The 18,371-nt window shown below is 42.7% G+C and overlaps 1 protein-coding gene across 1 annotated transcript in view; it reads right to left on the reverse strand.

The window, feature by feature from the left end:
• Positions 1-18,371, reverse strand: part of PSMB7 (proteasome 20S subunit beta 7) — a 58,305-nt gene that overhangs the window by 23,720 nt on the left and 16,214 nt on the right. Inside the window, exon 6 of the mRNA XM_008698782.2 lies at positions 5,147-5,205. Within this exon, the coding sequence (XP_008697004.1) occupies positions 5,147-5,205 (59 nt within the window). The remainder of the gene's footprint in view (positions 1-5,146; positions 5,206-18,371) is intronic.

The following is an 18,371-nucleotide window of genomic DNA, read 5'->3' on the forward strand; positions in this document are numbered from 1 at the left end:
TTGCTTTTGACACCTTTTCATCCACTCGCTCAACAAACACTGGCTGAATGTCTCCTGCGCAGAGTTAGCACGCGAGGGGTAAGGAAGGAGGAAGGGAGCAGCACAGTCCCGGCCCTCGGAGGACTTCCAGGCTAACAGTAAGGAGAGAAACGACAAAATGAAAATTCCAAGACCACTGAAGGCACTGTCAGGGTCGCAACCGGGTGAGGATTTGTAAAGACTGTAAGGTGTCAAACTCACATGGTTAGCTGGCAGTTTCTCTGCAACTCTGAACCAGGGCTTTGACCTGAGGCAAGTCATTGGCTCGGATAACCTGAAACAGCAGAGGCTGGTCTTAGCCATTCACGAATCCCAGCTGCGTTTCACTCTTTTGCTTTTTGGCCTATAATTTCCCAACGAGCACTTGCCCTTTGCTCCATCTTTGTGTTGCCTGTGTCCTTAATGGGGTGTCGGCTCTGTTGACTCTGCCCCAATGCTGTATATTACTCGAGAAGTGTAGTAGTTACCTTCCTCTGTTGTCTCAGAAAAACGTCCAGCACTTTCCAGACCGGAAGAAGAGAAAGTCCCCTCCACTTCCCAGGTGGTTTTTGATGACTCAGATTTTGCTTTAGTGCAGGGTTATCCTGTCTCGTCTCAACAAACACATACTGAACATGAGCTGAGGAACAGAGATGATTTCATGGCCTCCGCCCTCAAGGGTCTCCCGCTAACAAGGGCAAGTGAGGGAGATGCCCCCCAAAACAGCCATAAAACAATGGGACACATGTGTACAATGGAGGACAAGGACACAGATAAATGAAGAAGCAACGGAGGGCACTGCCAGCCGACACCAGCAGTGAGGAGTCCGTGACAAGCAAGTACACCCTGTATCCAAACAACAGCAAGCTGGCAAGAAGGGCTGTGGGGGGCGGGATGTAGCCCTAGGTTTCCCAAAGTTTAATGCTCATACCCCTGGGCTTGCACAAGATGGGTGACACATGAATACATTTCTTATTTATACTAATAGCATGCGCTCACTTTCAGGTGTCTCAGGGAAAAAGATAACCAACGCATCAAACCCGGGATTTCATAGATATAAACTATATTTAAAAACTAAATTTAACTTAAAAAGGTGAACTGAAGTGGTTGTAGGGAAGAAGAGAGAAGGAACTGACAAAAGAATTACAAATGCCAAGACCTATCTAACTGTACAGTTAAGTTTGTGCATTTCATTACACGTAAATGATATCTCAACTTATAAAACAGTGAATTAATTTTTTAAAAATTTCTCAAGAAAAGTAACAGTCCAGGCGTCACCTGGATACAGCAGAAACCTTAAATGTGATGTGCAAATGACAAGTTCAAGAAACAATGCTATCCTAGCCCTGTCCAACAGAAATATGTGAACCACATACGTAGTTTTAAATTTTCTAGTAGCTACATTTGAAAAAGTAAAAATAGGGGTGCCTGGGTGGCTCAGTTAAGCGTCTGACTCTTGGTTTCAGCTCCGGTCGTGAGATCAAGCCCATGTCAGGCCCTGTACTCAGTGCGGAGTCTGCAAGAGATTCTCTCTCTCCTCTCCCTCTGCCCCTCCTCCTACTTGTCCTCATGCATGCTCTCTCACAAGTGAATAAGTAGAATGCTAAATAAATAAATAAACATTAGGTGAAATTAAATTTTAATAATTTGTTATTTAACCCAATACATGTAAAGCAGTATTGTTTCAATATATAATGAATACATTATTAATGAAAATATATACATATATTAATGAAATATATTAATATAAATATATTTATAATAAAAATATATATAATATAAATATATTAATGAAAATATACACATATTTCCTAAAGACTTATTTATTTTAGAGAGAGGGTGACTGTGTGCCCATGCAGGGGAGGGGCAGAGGGAGAGGGAGAGAGAATCCCAAGCAGACATCCCGCTGAGCACAGAGCCCAATGCAAGGCTCGATCTCACAATCCTGAGATCATGACCCGAGCCGAAATCAAGAGTTGGACATTTAACCGACTGTGCTACCCAGGTGCCCCAATGAAATATATTTTTAAATTTTTTTGTACTAAGTCTTTAAAATGTGGTGTGCGTTTTCTACTTACAGCACTCTCAAGTCAGACTAGACACATTTCAAATGCTTAATAGCTACACGTGGTTGCTGGCTACCATACTGGACTATGAAGCTAAAGATAATGAAAACACAGTAAAGGTTTTTAAGGAGACGGGGACTTTCATTCCATAAACACTGCAGTCTAGGACCGGCACTTCCAAGGCACAGGTTTGTGGGGGGGGGGGTACTATGAGCTACCTCTAATTGATTTGTTTTAACAATAAAGCCAAGAGTTTGTTTAATGAGTCTGGCCTAAAAATTACTGTTTGGCAAAGAATACATAATTATGATAGCCTAAAACCGCCCCTTCCTCATGCAATCCTCTATGCAGTGTGCAGGAGCTACTGTCCTGGCGATGCACACAAGATGTGAGAGGCAGCAATGCCCTCCTGGGTTTCTGTGTGAGACATGTCCAGAATTTCTCATACTGGAAGGAATAAGCAGATTCAGCCATCCAACCTTGCAGTCTCGAAAGAGGCCAGAAAGAAAAGTCATGGAGGGCCTCTCGTCACAGAAAGACAGAAAGCCTTCCTGGAAAGAAAGAAAATAAAGTTGGGAAATCTGAAACCAAAATGTCTCCACAAGTTCGATGCAAACGCAGAGCCGAATTCTCCTTCACAACAAAGAAGTCATTCAAACTCATCGTCTCAACTTTGCTGGCCAGTCTCAGTCTCCCACGGAAAGCACTTCATTTCATCTCCCCCCGCCCAAAAAAACAAGGTGGACAGTGGTTAGCTCCGTGGTCTTTACAATAAATTCTTTTGGAATCTATTAACGACCCTTTAGATTTTTTAAGTATTATCTCCCAACAGTTGTTATACTATTATTCGCCTTCTATTTACATTTAAAGTCACTTCACCGAAGAAGTACTCCCTTCTTTATAATAAAGTGATTTTGTTCACTGTCAGTCTGCGCCAAGTTTCAACAACTTCCGTGACCAAAACCAGTCACGTGACATTGTAAAATTAATTAATCAATCTGATATGGGAATTTGGCCAGGCTATTTCAAGGTCTCACAGCTGATACAGGACATCAAGTGGTCTGAGCTGCATATAAAATCGATCTAAGGAACACATTCTTCAGACAGATGATACCACAAATTTTATTGAAGGGATGATCACATTTCCCTTCACTTCCTCAGATCACATCAATATTAAATTCATGGCCTTTGAATCACTTCAAATCCAAACTCTGAATAATGTAAAATTACTTTAGCAGAGTGTTAAGTCACTTTTAATATACCTCATGCTTTCAACTTTTTCTGCAATTCTCATTTTTCTCTAACATATGGAGGTTCCAATCAATTGGAAATAGACAAAGCTTTCAAGAAAATTTGAAAAGATTAATGTGGTTTAAAGGAGGGCTTGACATTACTGAGGCGATTTTCTAAACAAAAATCGTCAAGAGTCTTTCTCCCCATACCTTTGTTAGTTCTAATGGATTCGTGAAGCCTCAGGAACTTCTCCCCTTTAGTCTGAAAACTGGGAGACCTTTTTTTCTTTTCCTTTTTAAGTAACCTAGTACATCTTTTTTTTTCTCTATACTTAAGAACCCCAAACAGAAAATAATGCTGATATGGGAGTAAATTTTCACACTGAGAAATGAGAACAGACTCCTAATCTCACTTATAGTTGATACTTGGACCTGTTTACTATTCTTAATTGGAGCAAGACACTATTATTTTTACTACAAACACCTAGCTAACTCCTATCTTCAGTCATAGGTTTTAATTCTGGCAGATGTCCAAGGAAAGAGCAATCTAGCCATCGTGACCGAGTCACTTATGTGTGCTAACCTCATGTACCAAGGGCAGGGAGGTTTCTGGCAGGAGACCCCTGTCCTGGTTGGGCAGCATCCACAACCCTATATCCTCTGGCTCTCAGGGCACTTGGCCCAAACCTAAAGGGCAGAGAGAGCTTCGGAGTTCCAACGGCAGCTGGTGCTCCGAAGACAATGAGCTGGTGGAAGAACAAAAATGTTTAAATATGCAATCTCCCCCAAAGATGATTAGGCATAAAGCATTGTCAAAAACTAATTCCCAGAGACATCCTCTGGTATCTAAACAAAACAATACTGCAAAGGCAGAAACAGCAGATGCCTACATATTACAGAATAGGGTAAACCACTCATAAAAGCCTACTAATTGTTGAAAACAAGTTGCTACGCACCATCACAAAATTAACAACTATCAAAAAACCAAGAGCAGATAATGAAGGCTGACTTCAGGCCCTCTGTGCCCACAAACTGGCTGAGCGGCAGGGATAAAGCACAGGAGAGGAATAATGTGGTAAAATGAAGTACCCGAGCATACTAAGCACTCCTTCCAAAGTGACAATGGAAGACCTGTGGGTTTGTTCTTAGAGATCTGGCGGGTGGGGAGGTTGCTTAATTGGGGGGGGGGTGCACATCGATCACTAAAGCAGACAGGTGGAATGCCATTCAGAAGGTACCACCCTCCCCTACCACCAAAGAAAATATAATAAAGGATCTCTTAAAAATATATTTGAGACGCTCGACCCGTCACCCTCTGAAAACAGTCCACTACACATACGATCTTGTCCCCATCTCCTTTCAGATGCAGAACAATCTACAGGGGCTTTTTAAGCTGCCCCCATTTTCAGACCAGGTCTGTGTGACATGCAAAGACATTCGTAGTTTCTCTACTCTCAGTAAGAAGAAGAAGAAAAAAAAACTCGTCATTTTGAGATGCCGTGACACAGAAAGCTGAGTGCACAAGAAAACATTCCACGTTGCAGCAGCATCTATGGCCAAGAAGATTCCCAGACAGCCCACGGGCCAGAGCAAAAAGCTGAACAGTGCTGGCTCCCCAAGCCTGGGGGAGGGCACAGCAGGGCCCACTCCAAAATGAAGCTTTCCCAACCAACCGGTCTTCTCAGCAAACGCGGTTACCTGTGCCAAAGAGCATTCCAACTAACAAGAGTGCTGTACAAGCTTTGGAAGAATCGGCAATCACTTTGTGAATGTCCGACATACCGCTGGAAAAACATGTGGCAGAGAATAAAACTGCAGGGACTTACATACCTCCATATCTGGCCTAAACTTATCTTCAAACACGGCCATTGCTGCCAAGGAGCCAGAACCTGAAAGAAAAAGATGCATTTTTAGTGTATTTACCAACTCCCAGCTTCTCCCTCTCAAGTTAACTTCAGGGCAGCAAAAATGGCAAAACACGCCCAGCGTCCCACTCGAGCGCAGTGTAAATATCAATCCTGTGGGGCCATATAAACCAGGTCCACAAAGCTCCCCAAAAGCCTGAAGTCACACTTACCACTGTCTCGGGGAAACCTGCAACTGGCCCTACTTTCACTACTGACAAGGGTAATTGTAAATTATTCACAATAAAATGCCGAAGCAGGAAAATGAGGTTATGGAGAATTCGTATTTTTTTCAAAAAGTGAATGCCACATAATTTCATACATGCTATGCCGTGAGTCCTGTGCTCCACAACTGTGCCTTGGCAGGCTGCTGGGTATAGCGCTAAATACCAAGGCAGTTAGAAAGAATAGATTGTTTTAATGAGCCGGCCCTGGGAGAGTCACCTTGACACACGGGGAAGAAACTACAGCACCGGCGACGGTAATAGGGCCGCGAGCTGCAGCCACCAGGTTACTCCAGCTTCAACTGTAAAACACTTTATTATGTGGCATTTATTTGGAGCTATTATTTTTAGTTCGTACTCTGAAGAGTAACAGCTGAGTAGACAAAATGACAGACAAAGAAACAAAAATTTATTATCACAATAGCAAATGGCTGAAAGGTTATGCTGCACAGATATTAACAGACAGCAGATTTCTCCCTACAAAAGTAGGATAGAAAGGCGTTACAAATAAGTGTGGGCTCCCTTTGAATGGATGTAAAAGGCAGCTCAGCACTATTTGAAAATTTAAACTTGCTTTGTTCAGAAACCAGAGAATCTTTAGAAAACCATCATCTTGTCTTTACAGGGTCCTGGCAATATTTCAGGATACTCTACTTTTGGAGAGAGGATAGAGATGCCCACAATTTTTTACTCCAATTAGAAGATTTTTTTGGCATTTATTACTTTTTAACTTGTTTTGCATAACACTATCTATTTAGCTGGGTCACAGAGAAAACCATATTTTCTATTTAAAATGATTTGTGTACATCGCTTGACCACCTCAATGGTTTTAGCAAAGGAAAAAGGCAGCGATTAAACAGTTTCAAACGAGGTGTCCTGCTGATTTTATCAAGTCTGCTGAATGTATAATGAAAAAGGAGAAGCTGACAGCCACGCTGCATTGAGAAAATACAGACTACCTTATCTGAACCATTTAAGGAGGCCCAATTATAGATCAAATTTAAAGGGTAGAAACAGCAGATTTACAGACACAAATCAATGAACATGGTAATCCCGATGAATATGACAGATACTCCTGTTACGGAATATTGCTGTGGTTGAGGGTCATTACCCTCACAGCGCCGGATACGTCCCATCTAAAGCAGTGGGAAGCGCCAAGTGTAGGCCGGTATTACAAGCAATGACTATTCATTTAGGCTTGGGGGCAAAAGGCAACCCCATTTTCCCCTCTTACCATTTTTTCTCCTTTAAAAAAGGGGGGGGAATCTAGAGATATTAAAAACCCTTTGGAAAAAAGATAGAAATTAAACAGCTATAATAAAACCAGTGTGAACCCAAATAAAACCAGCACATAAGAGCAAATTCGCCAAAGCCAAACCTTTGAATTTTCGTTAACACATGTGTCCTTGAAAATCTGAAAATAGAGTCAAAGTCCACCAACATTTTGTGAGTCACACATTTACTCTGAGATTCAGGGATCAAGAGGAAAAAGTAACCCAAGTTTCTGTTCTAAGGCACAGGTGAGTAGTAGTCTCGGACTTAGTAAAAAAACAAGCCGGTTTTGTGTGGAAAACAAAGGACACCTGTCATGAAGCAGCAAGAACACTGCAAATAAGGCAAGCTCAGAAAAAAATACTTCTAGACACAAAATGCTCCTGCAGAGAGCCCAACAGCAGGCTTGCCTTATCCAATCTGGCCCAAGGATCTCCCTCCGAAGAGCCAAGGGTAAATGTACCAGAGGCCTGAAATAAACATTAAAAAAGACGGGAGGGAGGGTAACCTAAGAGCTAACAACTTTGTGGAAAACTGTAATGAATTTTTTTAAAAGAGAAAACCAAGCTTACCATAAAGCTTTACCATTTTTCCTTAAAAATTAGCAGCCCTGTTCTTTTCTCTGGGGCCATCCTTTCTTTGGCAGTTCACCGTAAGTAAGTTAATTTTACTCTTATTTTTCCTGGGCACATATATTTGCTTCTGCTTAGCTTCATCAAATATTTTAAGGAATGAAAAATATTCTCCTCCCAATAATTCCTCCTTTATCAAAAAAAAATTTTTTTTCCTGCTTAGAAACAATGCTACAGACAAAATTTCTGTAAGTGGAAATTATGTACTAAATCTAAACTCTTGGGACAAAAAGGGTCTCTGCAGGGATGTTTCTCACACTATCAGAGACTGATTTTTTTTTTTAAGAGCTGGAAGGTGCAAGCCAGGTAAACAGAGAAGGACACCAGGGTCTTTATTACTGTATTTCTGCCTCCCCTTTCCCACTAGCCCCCAGTACACACACTCCAACCTATACAGCACGTGCACGGTGTTGAGAAGTTTTCTGAAAAGCAGAAGCTTGCTGAACTGCCTGATTCTGGAAAGCAGAAGCTTGCTAAACTGCCTGATCCTGAGATCAAAGATAAGCAGACTCCAAATAAACTTGAAAAGAAAGGGACATTCAACATTAAAAACAATTTTTAAATCACTTGCAAATTAGCTCCCGCGCCTAGCTTTTTAGGAAAGGAGGACTCTGGCGCCCCCTTCTCAGACATACGTGGAAGTGCTAGGAGATGGCGCAGCACGGACTTGTCAACAGGTTTCCAGGAAACCCTGAACGTGTGTCTATTTACAACACTGAAGTCAGAATTTCAAATATGACTGCAATTGCCCAAAGTGGCAAAAGAACAAGACACAAATCCTCACATAATTTCAGGGCAACGCAACTGGGGGAAGGAACAAGGAGCTGGCCGTTAGAGAGAAAAAAGGAAGGTAAACTCGACGAGACCAGTATTCTTTAATCAGTTCACACAGGTTTCCTAGACTTTGTTTCCGTGCCATTTAAAACTGTATACAGTACGCCAGCTGACTCATGCCACGCTAGCATAGCAGAGGGGACCTACAAAACATTCCGATATTATCTCCCATTTCTAAGCCACAATAGTGCCCCGAGACATTCCCTGATTTCAGCATTGACTTAAACCAACCTAGCACTCTCGAACCCAAAACCAAGGCAAAAAATCTTCTGAAGGAACATTTACCCTGATTCTCTATTCCAAAAACAAAGTCACCTTAGATAATTCATCAGAACTCCCCGGTTTCCCATTAAGGAATAAATGAACAGCAGAGCCAGGAGCCAGTGTACAAGGGCCTCTGCTCAGACAGCAGGCATGTCAGGTGAAGGAAACGGATGGCAGAAGGCATATGCTTTCCACAAATAAAGACGGGCTCTAGGAACAAGGGGTGTGAGGCCTGCCCTCAAAAAGCTTATCTAATGGTAGGGAGGAGACAGCAGTCGAGGAGGAAGAAACCAGAGCGTTCTGCTGAGCACTCACTACGCGCCGTAGGTCACGTTAGGCCATCTAGTCATCCCACTGAGGAGATAAAGCTTCTTGTCTGGCATTACAGAACTAAGAAGTGCAGGGCAGGAGTCCTGACTCAGGTGTGACTGGAGACAGTCACTCTCTCCTGCCACAAGACTTCAGAGCAGACATGCATGACCTTCCATGACCCGGTCTCTGTCTCCCTCGACCCCCCCCCCACTTGCCACCCCACCAACATAAAACTGACAATAATTTCCTAAATTACACCATTTCAAGCCAATCCCACCTCAGCACAGGCTATGCCCTTTACCCCCTTGACAGTCCACAGGACTCCTAGCCACCCTTCAAACCCCAGCTGAGAGATTACTTCTTCCCACAAGCCTTCCCTGACCAACACCCCCATGGCGAGTTTATCCCTCTCCTCTCTGCAACATGTCCATCCTTCCGTATCTGCAGTCTCGGGCACACAGCGAGCACTAAAGAGAAGCTGCTGAATTAAGCTGCACTGATTTCAGGACAACTGTCCAAATGAAGGAGCTGGGGAAAACTCTGAGCTGGCCCTGAAGGAGTGATGGTAGCGGTAAATGCCTTGATAAAGTGGAAAAGAACATTTATTGCCTGATTTACCGTACTGGAACGAATATAAGACAAACTCAAGTATGAAGCAAGTTCAATGTTCAAAAAGAAAAAAAAGGCTTTAAACCCCCCAAACCATGTCATGTTATGTGTCCTAGTCCGGTCCAAACCTCGGTGATACCACAGGAGGAAATGCCCTCCGTGGGTCCCGCACTTCACCACCACAACCTCGTCTCATCAGTAGTTCCCATGCAGCTGCTGAGCAACCTCCACCAAGTCCGCCTTTTCCAGCCCACCCACAGTTGCTGAGTAGCCGGTGTTGCCTCCGGAACAAAGCTCTTTCTTTTTTTTTTTTTTTTTTTTTAAGATTTTATTTATTTATTCGACAGAGAGAGAGAGACCCGGAGGAGCCTAATGTGGGGCTCGATCCCATAACGCTGGGATCACGCCCTGAGCCGAAGGCAGACGCTTAACCGCTGTGCCACCCAGGCGCCCCCGGAACAAAGCTCTTTCAAACAGAAAAACAAGGTGCCATCAGTGACCAGCATTTAGGAAGATGACGGTACAGACGCAGGGGTGTCTATGTAGCCATCCACCCGCTCACCTCCCGCACCCACCGTCCCTCCCCAGCTCACCGCCTACCCACAGCCACTCCGGGCTCCCAAACTCCACAGCAGCCGGGCTGTGCAGAGAGACAGGGATGGGGGAAGGAGACACAACTCAGGCCTCTTCCACCCGAGGGGGCCACCAGCTGGGCACCACCTCGGCCTGGCTGCTCCTGTCCGGTGGTCATTCAAAGAATTCCCCCCACAACACATGCCCTGTGGGGTCCCAGAAAGCAGGTCTGCGCCCCATCTCTGACTGTCAGGGCCTGACTCACTTCAAGATGCCAGTGGGGGCCGTGCACACTGCTACCGTCCAGGAGAAGGGGGTCCCAGGCAAAAATGCCACAAGGGGCCACAGCTCCACTCAATCTTTTAAAAGGAAGTATCTGCTCTTATTAATAGCAGGCCACTGGCTTAAGGGGGGGTGGGGAGAGACTGACTCCTGTAAACAATGTAAAATATAAGCCCTGAAACTCAGAAAAATATGTGCAGCATGTAGGACATTAATAACTAAAAAGAGTCACAGATACGCCAATCTGGCAACAGAAAAAAGGACACAGCAGTTGACAAAAAGGAAAAAAGGCACCGGCCTGTACACATTTAGAAATGCTGTTCAAGGTCACTAGTCATCAAAGAAATATGAATTTAAATTAAATAACCATTTTTTTGCTTTTTACATTAACAAAGATTAAGAAGAATAATACCCAGGGCTGACAAAGGTATAGTGAAAAGGGCAATCTAACACACTTGTAGAAGCAAAAATGAATAGAACTTTTCTAACGGGCAATTTAGAAACATCAATCAGAAAGCATAAAGGTATAGTATACATCCCCCCCAGCAATTCCACTGCTAGAGAGTCATTTTAAAGAAATAAATGGTTAAGTACCCAAATTATGTATATAAAAAGATCACTGTTTAGATAAGAAAGAAAGAAAGAAAGAAAGAAAGAAAGAAAGAAAGAAAGAAAGAAAGAAAGAAAGAAGAAAACAACTAGATGTAAATGTAAAGGTCCAACAATCAGACGACAGGGAAAAAAAAACAACAAAATATTATATATACGGTCATTAAACATGACAATACTTCTTTGGCAATGAGAAGATGTTCATGTTAAAATACTCAATAGGGGAAAAGCATGTTCCAAAGCAATGTTAACACCTAAGCATAGAAGATACAGATTCTACAAATCTGGAAAAACCATAAGTCAAAATATTATGCTTCTATCTGGGTGGTACTATTTTGTTTACTCATATTTTCTTATTCGTCTTCAAAAGACCATGCATTACCTGCAATTTTTTAAAGCACAGACTTGGAGGAAATAAGAACCTGACATGGTACAGGGATGAAAACATTAAAAAGAAAAAGCAAAAGACCCAAGACCTTGCCAGCCGTCACAGTCGTGCTGTTAACGGCAGCAACACGCAGCTTATTCCTGAAATTTGTACACAGGGGCCTGAAGGTCAATCCATGCACGAGTCAATAGTTCCAAGGAACGACAGCAATCAATCATCACAAACAAATATACACACCATGTCTCTCTCCCACTGTCCTTAGGAGGGCTTCCTTAGGACGGTCCGAAAGGTAAAAGCATCTTAATAATGAAGTCCTTTGAGCAGATCAGCCCCAAGCCAGATCCCACTTCTCCAGAAGTCGACGCCATGGCACACAAATTTCTAAAGAGACCACCACGAACACAGTACACATGGCGTTCAAGAAATGTCAAGGCAGAGTCCCACTGGTTTTGTCTGCTCTTCAGACATGGCAGGTCCGAGAAGTCCCATTCTTACAAAAGGGGAGACAGTCTCGGAGGTAAGGAACTTGCCCAGATCACATAACCAATGATTAGCAAATCTGAGATTGTGAACCCAGATCATTCTGAATTTAAAGCGTCTGATGTTCCTTCCATTCCACCGTGTTGCCTAAGAAGCAAGGTCAAATGCATGAAATCAAGATTAACAAGTACACATGGAAACATGTTTACTTAGCTCCCCACCACAAAGAAAAAAAGCGTGCTTTCTAAATTGCTTTTTCTTCAAATTTCAGGAGAATGATTAGCACGCATCTGGGTATGGTTAATTTGTGTTGTTTTTGCTCAGAAATTCAAATGAGATTGGGATTTTAGTTAAATGTTCTAAATGGTTAAACAGATGTCATTCAATGTTTGGCATTACCACTCAACTATCTGTTCTGAGTATTTATTTTAAAATAGTCCCATTCAAAAAATTTTTTTTGATAAAAAAGAACGCTGAAATTAGTCTCCATTTTCTAAAACCCCTGAAGGTACTTCTGATCTTAGCTTCTCAGCACTAGTAGTTCAGTTTGAACTTAACTTTTTTGGAGAGAACAACCCAACTCAGGACAAAATCTGAAATGTATCAAGAAATTTTTACCATCTAAGATACCATTTTTACCTGTTCCATATATTCAAAAACAACTGCATTAATACAGCTTGAGGGCAGAAGAGTTTTATAAAAAACCAAACATGAACCATGTTATTTTTATAGTGTTCACTCAGGTACTAAACCAAACTTAGCAATTCTAGAATCTATGTTTTCACACATGCTAAAGAAACAATAAAAGACTAAAACAATTTTCTAAAGCCCACTACTCTAAGTCAAACACCTAAAAAGAACTGAAAGCCAGCAGGTAGAAATCTGCTTTTTCCAATAAGGTCTATGCTCACCAACTCCCAGACTGGAAAAGGGGAAAGCATTTATTGGGAGCCTTTCGGGTCCCAGGCCCTGAACTCAACTGATGTAGCTATCTCCTCATTTTACAGACAAGGAAACGGGCGCTCAGCTAGTAAACGCGGCACAGGCAGCAAGAAGCGAAGCCCAGATTCACACCAAGATCCTGCCGCCCCACGCTTTAGAAGGGCAACTCCCCACTCATTCCTTCCGCCCAACCATCCCAGGAGCCCGGCAGGCGGCAGGCTCTGGGCACGCATCACAGAGGTGCTCCGAGCCCCGCAAACTGCTCCAGGAGGCACCGCCACCTCAAGCGCAAGGCGACTGTCCCCGGGAAGCTGCACTACAGCAGCCCACGCGCTAGCCTCGGCTTCCTCCCTGGTACAACGGGGACGACGACAGAATGCACCTTCCTCACGGGGTGGCCGGGCAACTTGAAGGACAGGACGCTCGGAAAGCAGAGTCTGGCACGGAGTAAAAGCTGAATAAAAGCTGGCTACTGTAATTACTCGAAGACAAAGTCCCTGTCCTCCAGGACATTTTACATGATCATTCTCAACAAGGTCCACGGCTGGCAGTTTTAATGGACACGGAGGTCTTCAAAATTTCTTTTCTCAAAGTCGCGAAGTTCTGACAGGCAGCAGGAAATGCATTTCTATTGCTTTTTCCCCAATCAATTTAACCAGATCTTTTCAGGAAAAAAGCTGCTCCTTCTGCTAAGGAGCGGTCCGTTTTAAGTACCCGAGGACCTGTTTGCCACTGTGGCCTGCCAAGGTGTAAGATGTATGCAGCGATAAGAGAGTAACACCCAGAACATTCTAATCCATCAGTGTCAGCTCTCCCTGACAGAGTGCTTACTCACACTTGCTCATTGTTAGTCAACCGGCCACACATCCTGGGTAAAATCTGGTGCCTTCCAGAGACCCATGGGTTGGAATCATTTTTCACTCCGTTCCTGTCTACGTGGCGTTGGTGCTTGCTCTGGAGGCCCACGCTGCCAATGTGTGAAGAACTGCTTTAGGAATACAAAGCAATGTGGGTGCCAGGGGACCACGTTCAGCCACTAGAGAGCAGTGGAGCACCTCTTACCACTCGGGGAAGACTCCGACACCGACTTAAAATGGTTTAATTGTATGCATGCATTTCATTATAAGTCCTGGCCAAAAGCTTCAAGGCGAGGCAGGCCAAGCAATCAGACAATCTTGCATGGGTTGCTGAAATCCAGATTTGTCCTTTGTCAGCATAAACAGTTTAATTTGATGTTTTCACTCCTGAGTAAGCACTGAGTATTACATTTAAACCCCTCGCGAGGGGGAAGAATGCTTCCTCTTCATCAGCAAATGTACCTCAATGTCAGAGTCTACCTTTTATTCCCAATGAATAAAAAAAACATTATTTCATTTAATATGCTTAGAAATAGATTTTAAAGTATCCAATGACATTTTCACTCAAAAACTAATTTCCAAAAAAAAAATGCAGTTCATTTTCTAAATATAGGCAAAAAGGAGTTAAATTTTCCTCAAATATAATCTAAAACACCACCTGAAGGAAAGAGGGATTTTTCTTTTTTTTTTTTTAAAGATGTTATCTATTTCAGAGAGAGACAAAGAGAGCATGGGGGGGGTGGGCATCAAGAGAGGGAGCCGCAAACTCCTGGCAGGCTCGATCCCACAACCCTGAGGATCAGGACCTGAGCCTAAGTCAGACCTAACCTCAAACACCTACCCCACTGAGCCACCCAGGCACCCTGGAGTTTTTCTTATAATTGCAACTGCAATGTCTCATTGACCTGACAGGTTATAAACACTTACTCTTAAGCAAAGACTAACCAATCAGCGCATCCAGGCCTTAAAAGTGAAAGTTTTGTTTTACTAATGAATTTTTAAGAAACTCCACAAGGTATGAGGACAGAAAATTATTCTCCTTCCAACAGAAGAGTCACCTAACCCTATGCTTAGGGGATAAGACAGAGGATGAGAATTACCTTAAAATAGACCTCTCTTCATCAGTCTCCCACATCACTAGGCTCCTCTGGGACCCCAACACTCAGCACTGCACACACTTCTCCCTCCTGCTGCGGGAGCACAAGGCCGTCCGAACTGACAGGTCTTTCAAAGGCATCCTTTGCTCTGGTCCACATTTCAAAGTAACTTCCCAAACTGCAGTTTATTCCACTTTGCAGGCCTTTCTCAAGCTTCATGCCTCTCAGAACCCTCAAGAACAAACCAGAGAGTTTAATAATTTATAAAACACACCCAGCCTTAATCACCAGTAAGACTTATCTTGTCCATAGACCTGTGTGCAAACGACAGGAAATCCTACATACTGAAAAAAATGTGCAAAGCACTGGTATATAGATTTTCTCACTAGGTGGTATTATCTTCATTTTATAGATGGAAAAAAACTAAGTTCAGACAAGTGAAGAAACCTACCCAGAGTCACACAGCTAGTCATGGCAGTTACGGCTGAGAGCAAATCCCTCACTCTATGAACTCCACAGTGAAAAGTCTTCTGATGCATAAAATGACTTTCCACTTAGTCCGTCTAATAAGCAAGTCAAAATCGAACATAGGTTCTAAGAGTATGAAGACACCTTTCTGTAGCAGGGCCAATTCTGGCCCAATTCTAGAACAAGAGCAGGCAGAGATCAATCAGTTAGCCTCCCTCTCTCTGCAGTGGGGTCTAAAGCAAAGAACTTAAAACTGCAAGGACTGCATTTAACTGTTCTAGAAATTATGTCTGGCAAGGGCGTTTTACCTAGTTGTAGACTAAGGACTGAACTCAAGTCAGAAAAGACTTCATGGTAAAATCTCAAAGCAGAAAATACAAGAAGAATAGCACCCTAAACACTAATTCAATTTTACCTACAAGAGCCATTAAATTTTATTTACACGAATTCAAGAACAAAGTCACTCTAATCAGAACAGATTAAGAACTGGTGAGGGCTGGCTAGATTACATTCCCTGCAACACCATGATGAATTTTATAAGTAAATATTTTCTCATTTTCTAACATAACGGCACCGTCTATTGGCTTAGTACCACCTTCACAGCAACCAGGAATCAAGATGCATAATCCGACTTTCATGGATTTTTGGTTTCCAGTTATTTCATTTCCCGGCATTCCACAGCACAGTAAATGTTAAAATATAAAACCCATGCATTGCACATTGCAGGGAAATCTTAGTATGTAGAACCGCACACAGGAAAGGTACTAGCCCTAAAATGATCAAAATACCATGCACTAAACATCTTTGCTGTGTTACAAAGAATTTTTTATGTATGGTTTCCCATGGAAGAGCTCCTCTAAGCCCCATTCTACGGATGAAAATCAGTGCTTGTGATCAAAGCTAATAAATACTGGACTCAGATCTGAACCCAGTTGGACCCCAAAGACCAGCTCTTTTTACTATGCCACACTACCTGGAAAAATGACGTCAAGAGCAACTAACGCACGGAAAAGCACATGGTTTTTTACAGTGTGTTCACACACAACATCACACTGCAGCACTCCAATAACTCTGGGACCTTCCCAAGTCAAAAAAATAATAATAGTAATAATCTGTTTTTCAAAATGAGGGATTTGAGGTTCAGAAAGCTTAGGTAGGTGACCAGGCCTGGTCAAGGAGGACTAGCACTGGGCCAGAGCTTTCCATCTTTTTCTAGGATTCTAAGTTATGCCTCAGGCGATTACAGACCCCACTCTGAGTAGTCACTAGCAGTCTGGACAAAGCCCCCAGCAGAACAGTGTATCCTCCATTGCACAGCCCCTGACCCACAGAAAAAAGGCTCTGAGCATCACTCTACTACTGACAGAGACCCATGCTTGCGGAACTCCTGCACAGTCATGCGGCCCACACTATCAGGAAAAAGAATTTCCAGCGATGCTAGAGCCACGAAGTCCACACGCCCTCCGAGAAGGCTTTTATGTAGGCCTATGAACCACATACAGTAATGCTGAGTTCACAGCTGATGTCAGAGTTGAAAACGAACGTGGAAGAAACATCTGTCATCTTGTAGTGCACTGATTTGATCCAGAGCAAGAAAATTTTCAAAATCAAATCATGTGGAGATATTAAAATGCCTGCACAAAGGTTGCACTTTAGTGTAAAAATATGGAGAAAATGGCAAGTCTGAATTCCCTACCGATGTTCCAACTTAATTTCATGACTCTTTTTTTGCCCACAAGGTGAGACATCCAGTATGTTTACTACTCTGTCCCAAATCTTTTTAATTGCTGGGAGGCTCTGTAAACTGGGGCTTAAGAGGTATATTCCAGTAATTAGGAAAACGTACAACCAGTTTATTTGGAGATCAAATTTTACCTGGATGGCCCTGGTAGTGACCCCAAGTCTTCCCTGATGATGCATACCAATGTTTATTCCTTAAGTTGGTATTCCTAAATTGTCCAAGGGCCTCATTTCCAGGAATGTCATGCTTGAAATTTTATTCATATTAATTCTTATGTGAATAAGTGGGCAAAAATAAAAATTTTATATACCTTGCCAATGCTGCTACAAGGAACACTGCCAAACTAACAGCAAAAGATGGTCCCCAAGCTTCTCCTGACACTACTTTAGTTTGCCTAATAAAGAAAAGCTGGCAAGTTAAAAGAATAAGCTAATTAATCTGAGAATTAAAAGAGCCCACATTTTGTCTATAAAACATACAACCAAAGCCCTTTTCCCTTTCTTAATAAAGAAAAATCAAAGAATCCTGCCCGGCTTTCAACAATCACACTAATCAATCACCTGCAGTCTCTTGCAAATTACTCTCTTAAAAAAGAAATACGTAAATAAAACCTAAGGGGCCCTTTCTTCTTTTTTGAGAATGGACCAAATCGTATATGGTCTGGTCACATGCCACACACCATTCACACCAATAACACTGCCGAGGGAGGAAGTCAGAGAGGCCGCCGTTCCCATACCAGCTCGCGCATGCCCTGGCTGTACGACCTCAGCACACCTCTCGGAGCCTCAATTTCCACATCTGTAAGACAGAGATGATAGTACCCACATCGCAATGTTGCAAAGATTAAATCAGTAAAGGATCTCACAACAGCTGCTGGCACTGCAGCTAGAATAGAAAGCTGCTGAATGAATGTTGCTATCACTACGGTCAACACCATGTCCACAAAAAAGGAATTAGGACAGAAGGTGTCCAAAGGCCACACCACAAGGAATTTGATACATTCTTCGCCCAAGTAAATCCTGAGGCAGGCAAGCCCGCAGAGAGGAGGAGGCTCCTGGACCCTGTGCTCAATGAGCTGTGCCAGCATGTTAAAGATGCACAAGACAAGACAGGTGTCTTCTATTCAATGTAAATTGAGAGTAGCCTTCAGGCACCTGGCTAGTCGCCAATATGGGCCCATGGGTAGACAAAATTTAGACACCGTTGTCTTACGAGTAATTTGTAGCTTCCAGCTCTGTCAAACCACTCAGAAAAAAAAAAAAAAGATTAATTACAAAGTTTTGTTATTTCTCGTAATAAAAAACTCGTACTTTAACTAAAACATGAGAATTTACATGAAATATTCATTTTCTCACTTAAGCTACACTTATGGAAAGCCTCAATCCCACAGTGAATGCTAATGCTCCATGGGAACGTTTCGTTTAGGAAAGGCTCCTATTCTAGCTGCAGTTTTAAGTTTGGTTTATAAGCTTACCCAAAATAACAACAGGTTTGAACTGCACAGATCCACTTATACATGCATTTTTTTCTAGACAGCACAGTACTATAAATGTATTTTCTCTTCTTT

This window comes from Ursus maritimus, unplaced genomic scaffold (genome assembly GCF_017311325.1).
Source record: "Ursus maritimus isolate PB19 unplaced genomic scaffold, ASM1731132v1 scaffold_17, whole genome shotgun sequence".
Classification (NCBI taxonomy): domain Eukaryota; kingdom Metazoa; phylum Chordata; class Mammalia; order Carnivora; family Ursidae; genus Ursus; species Ursus maritimus.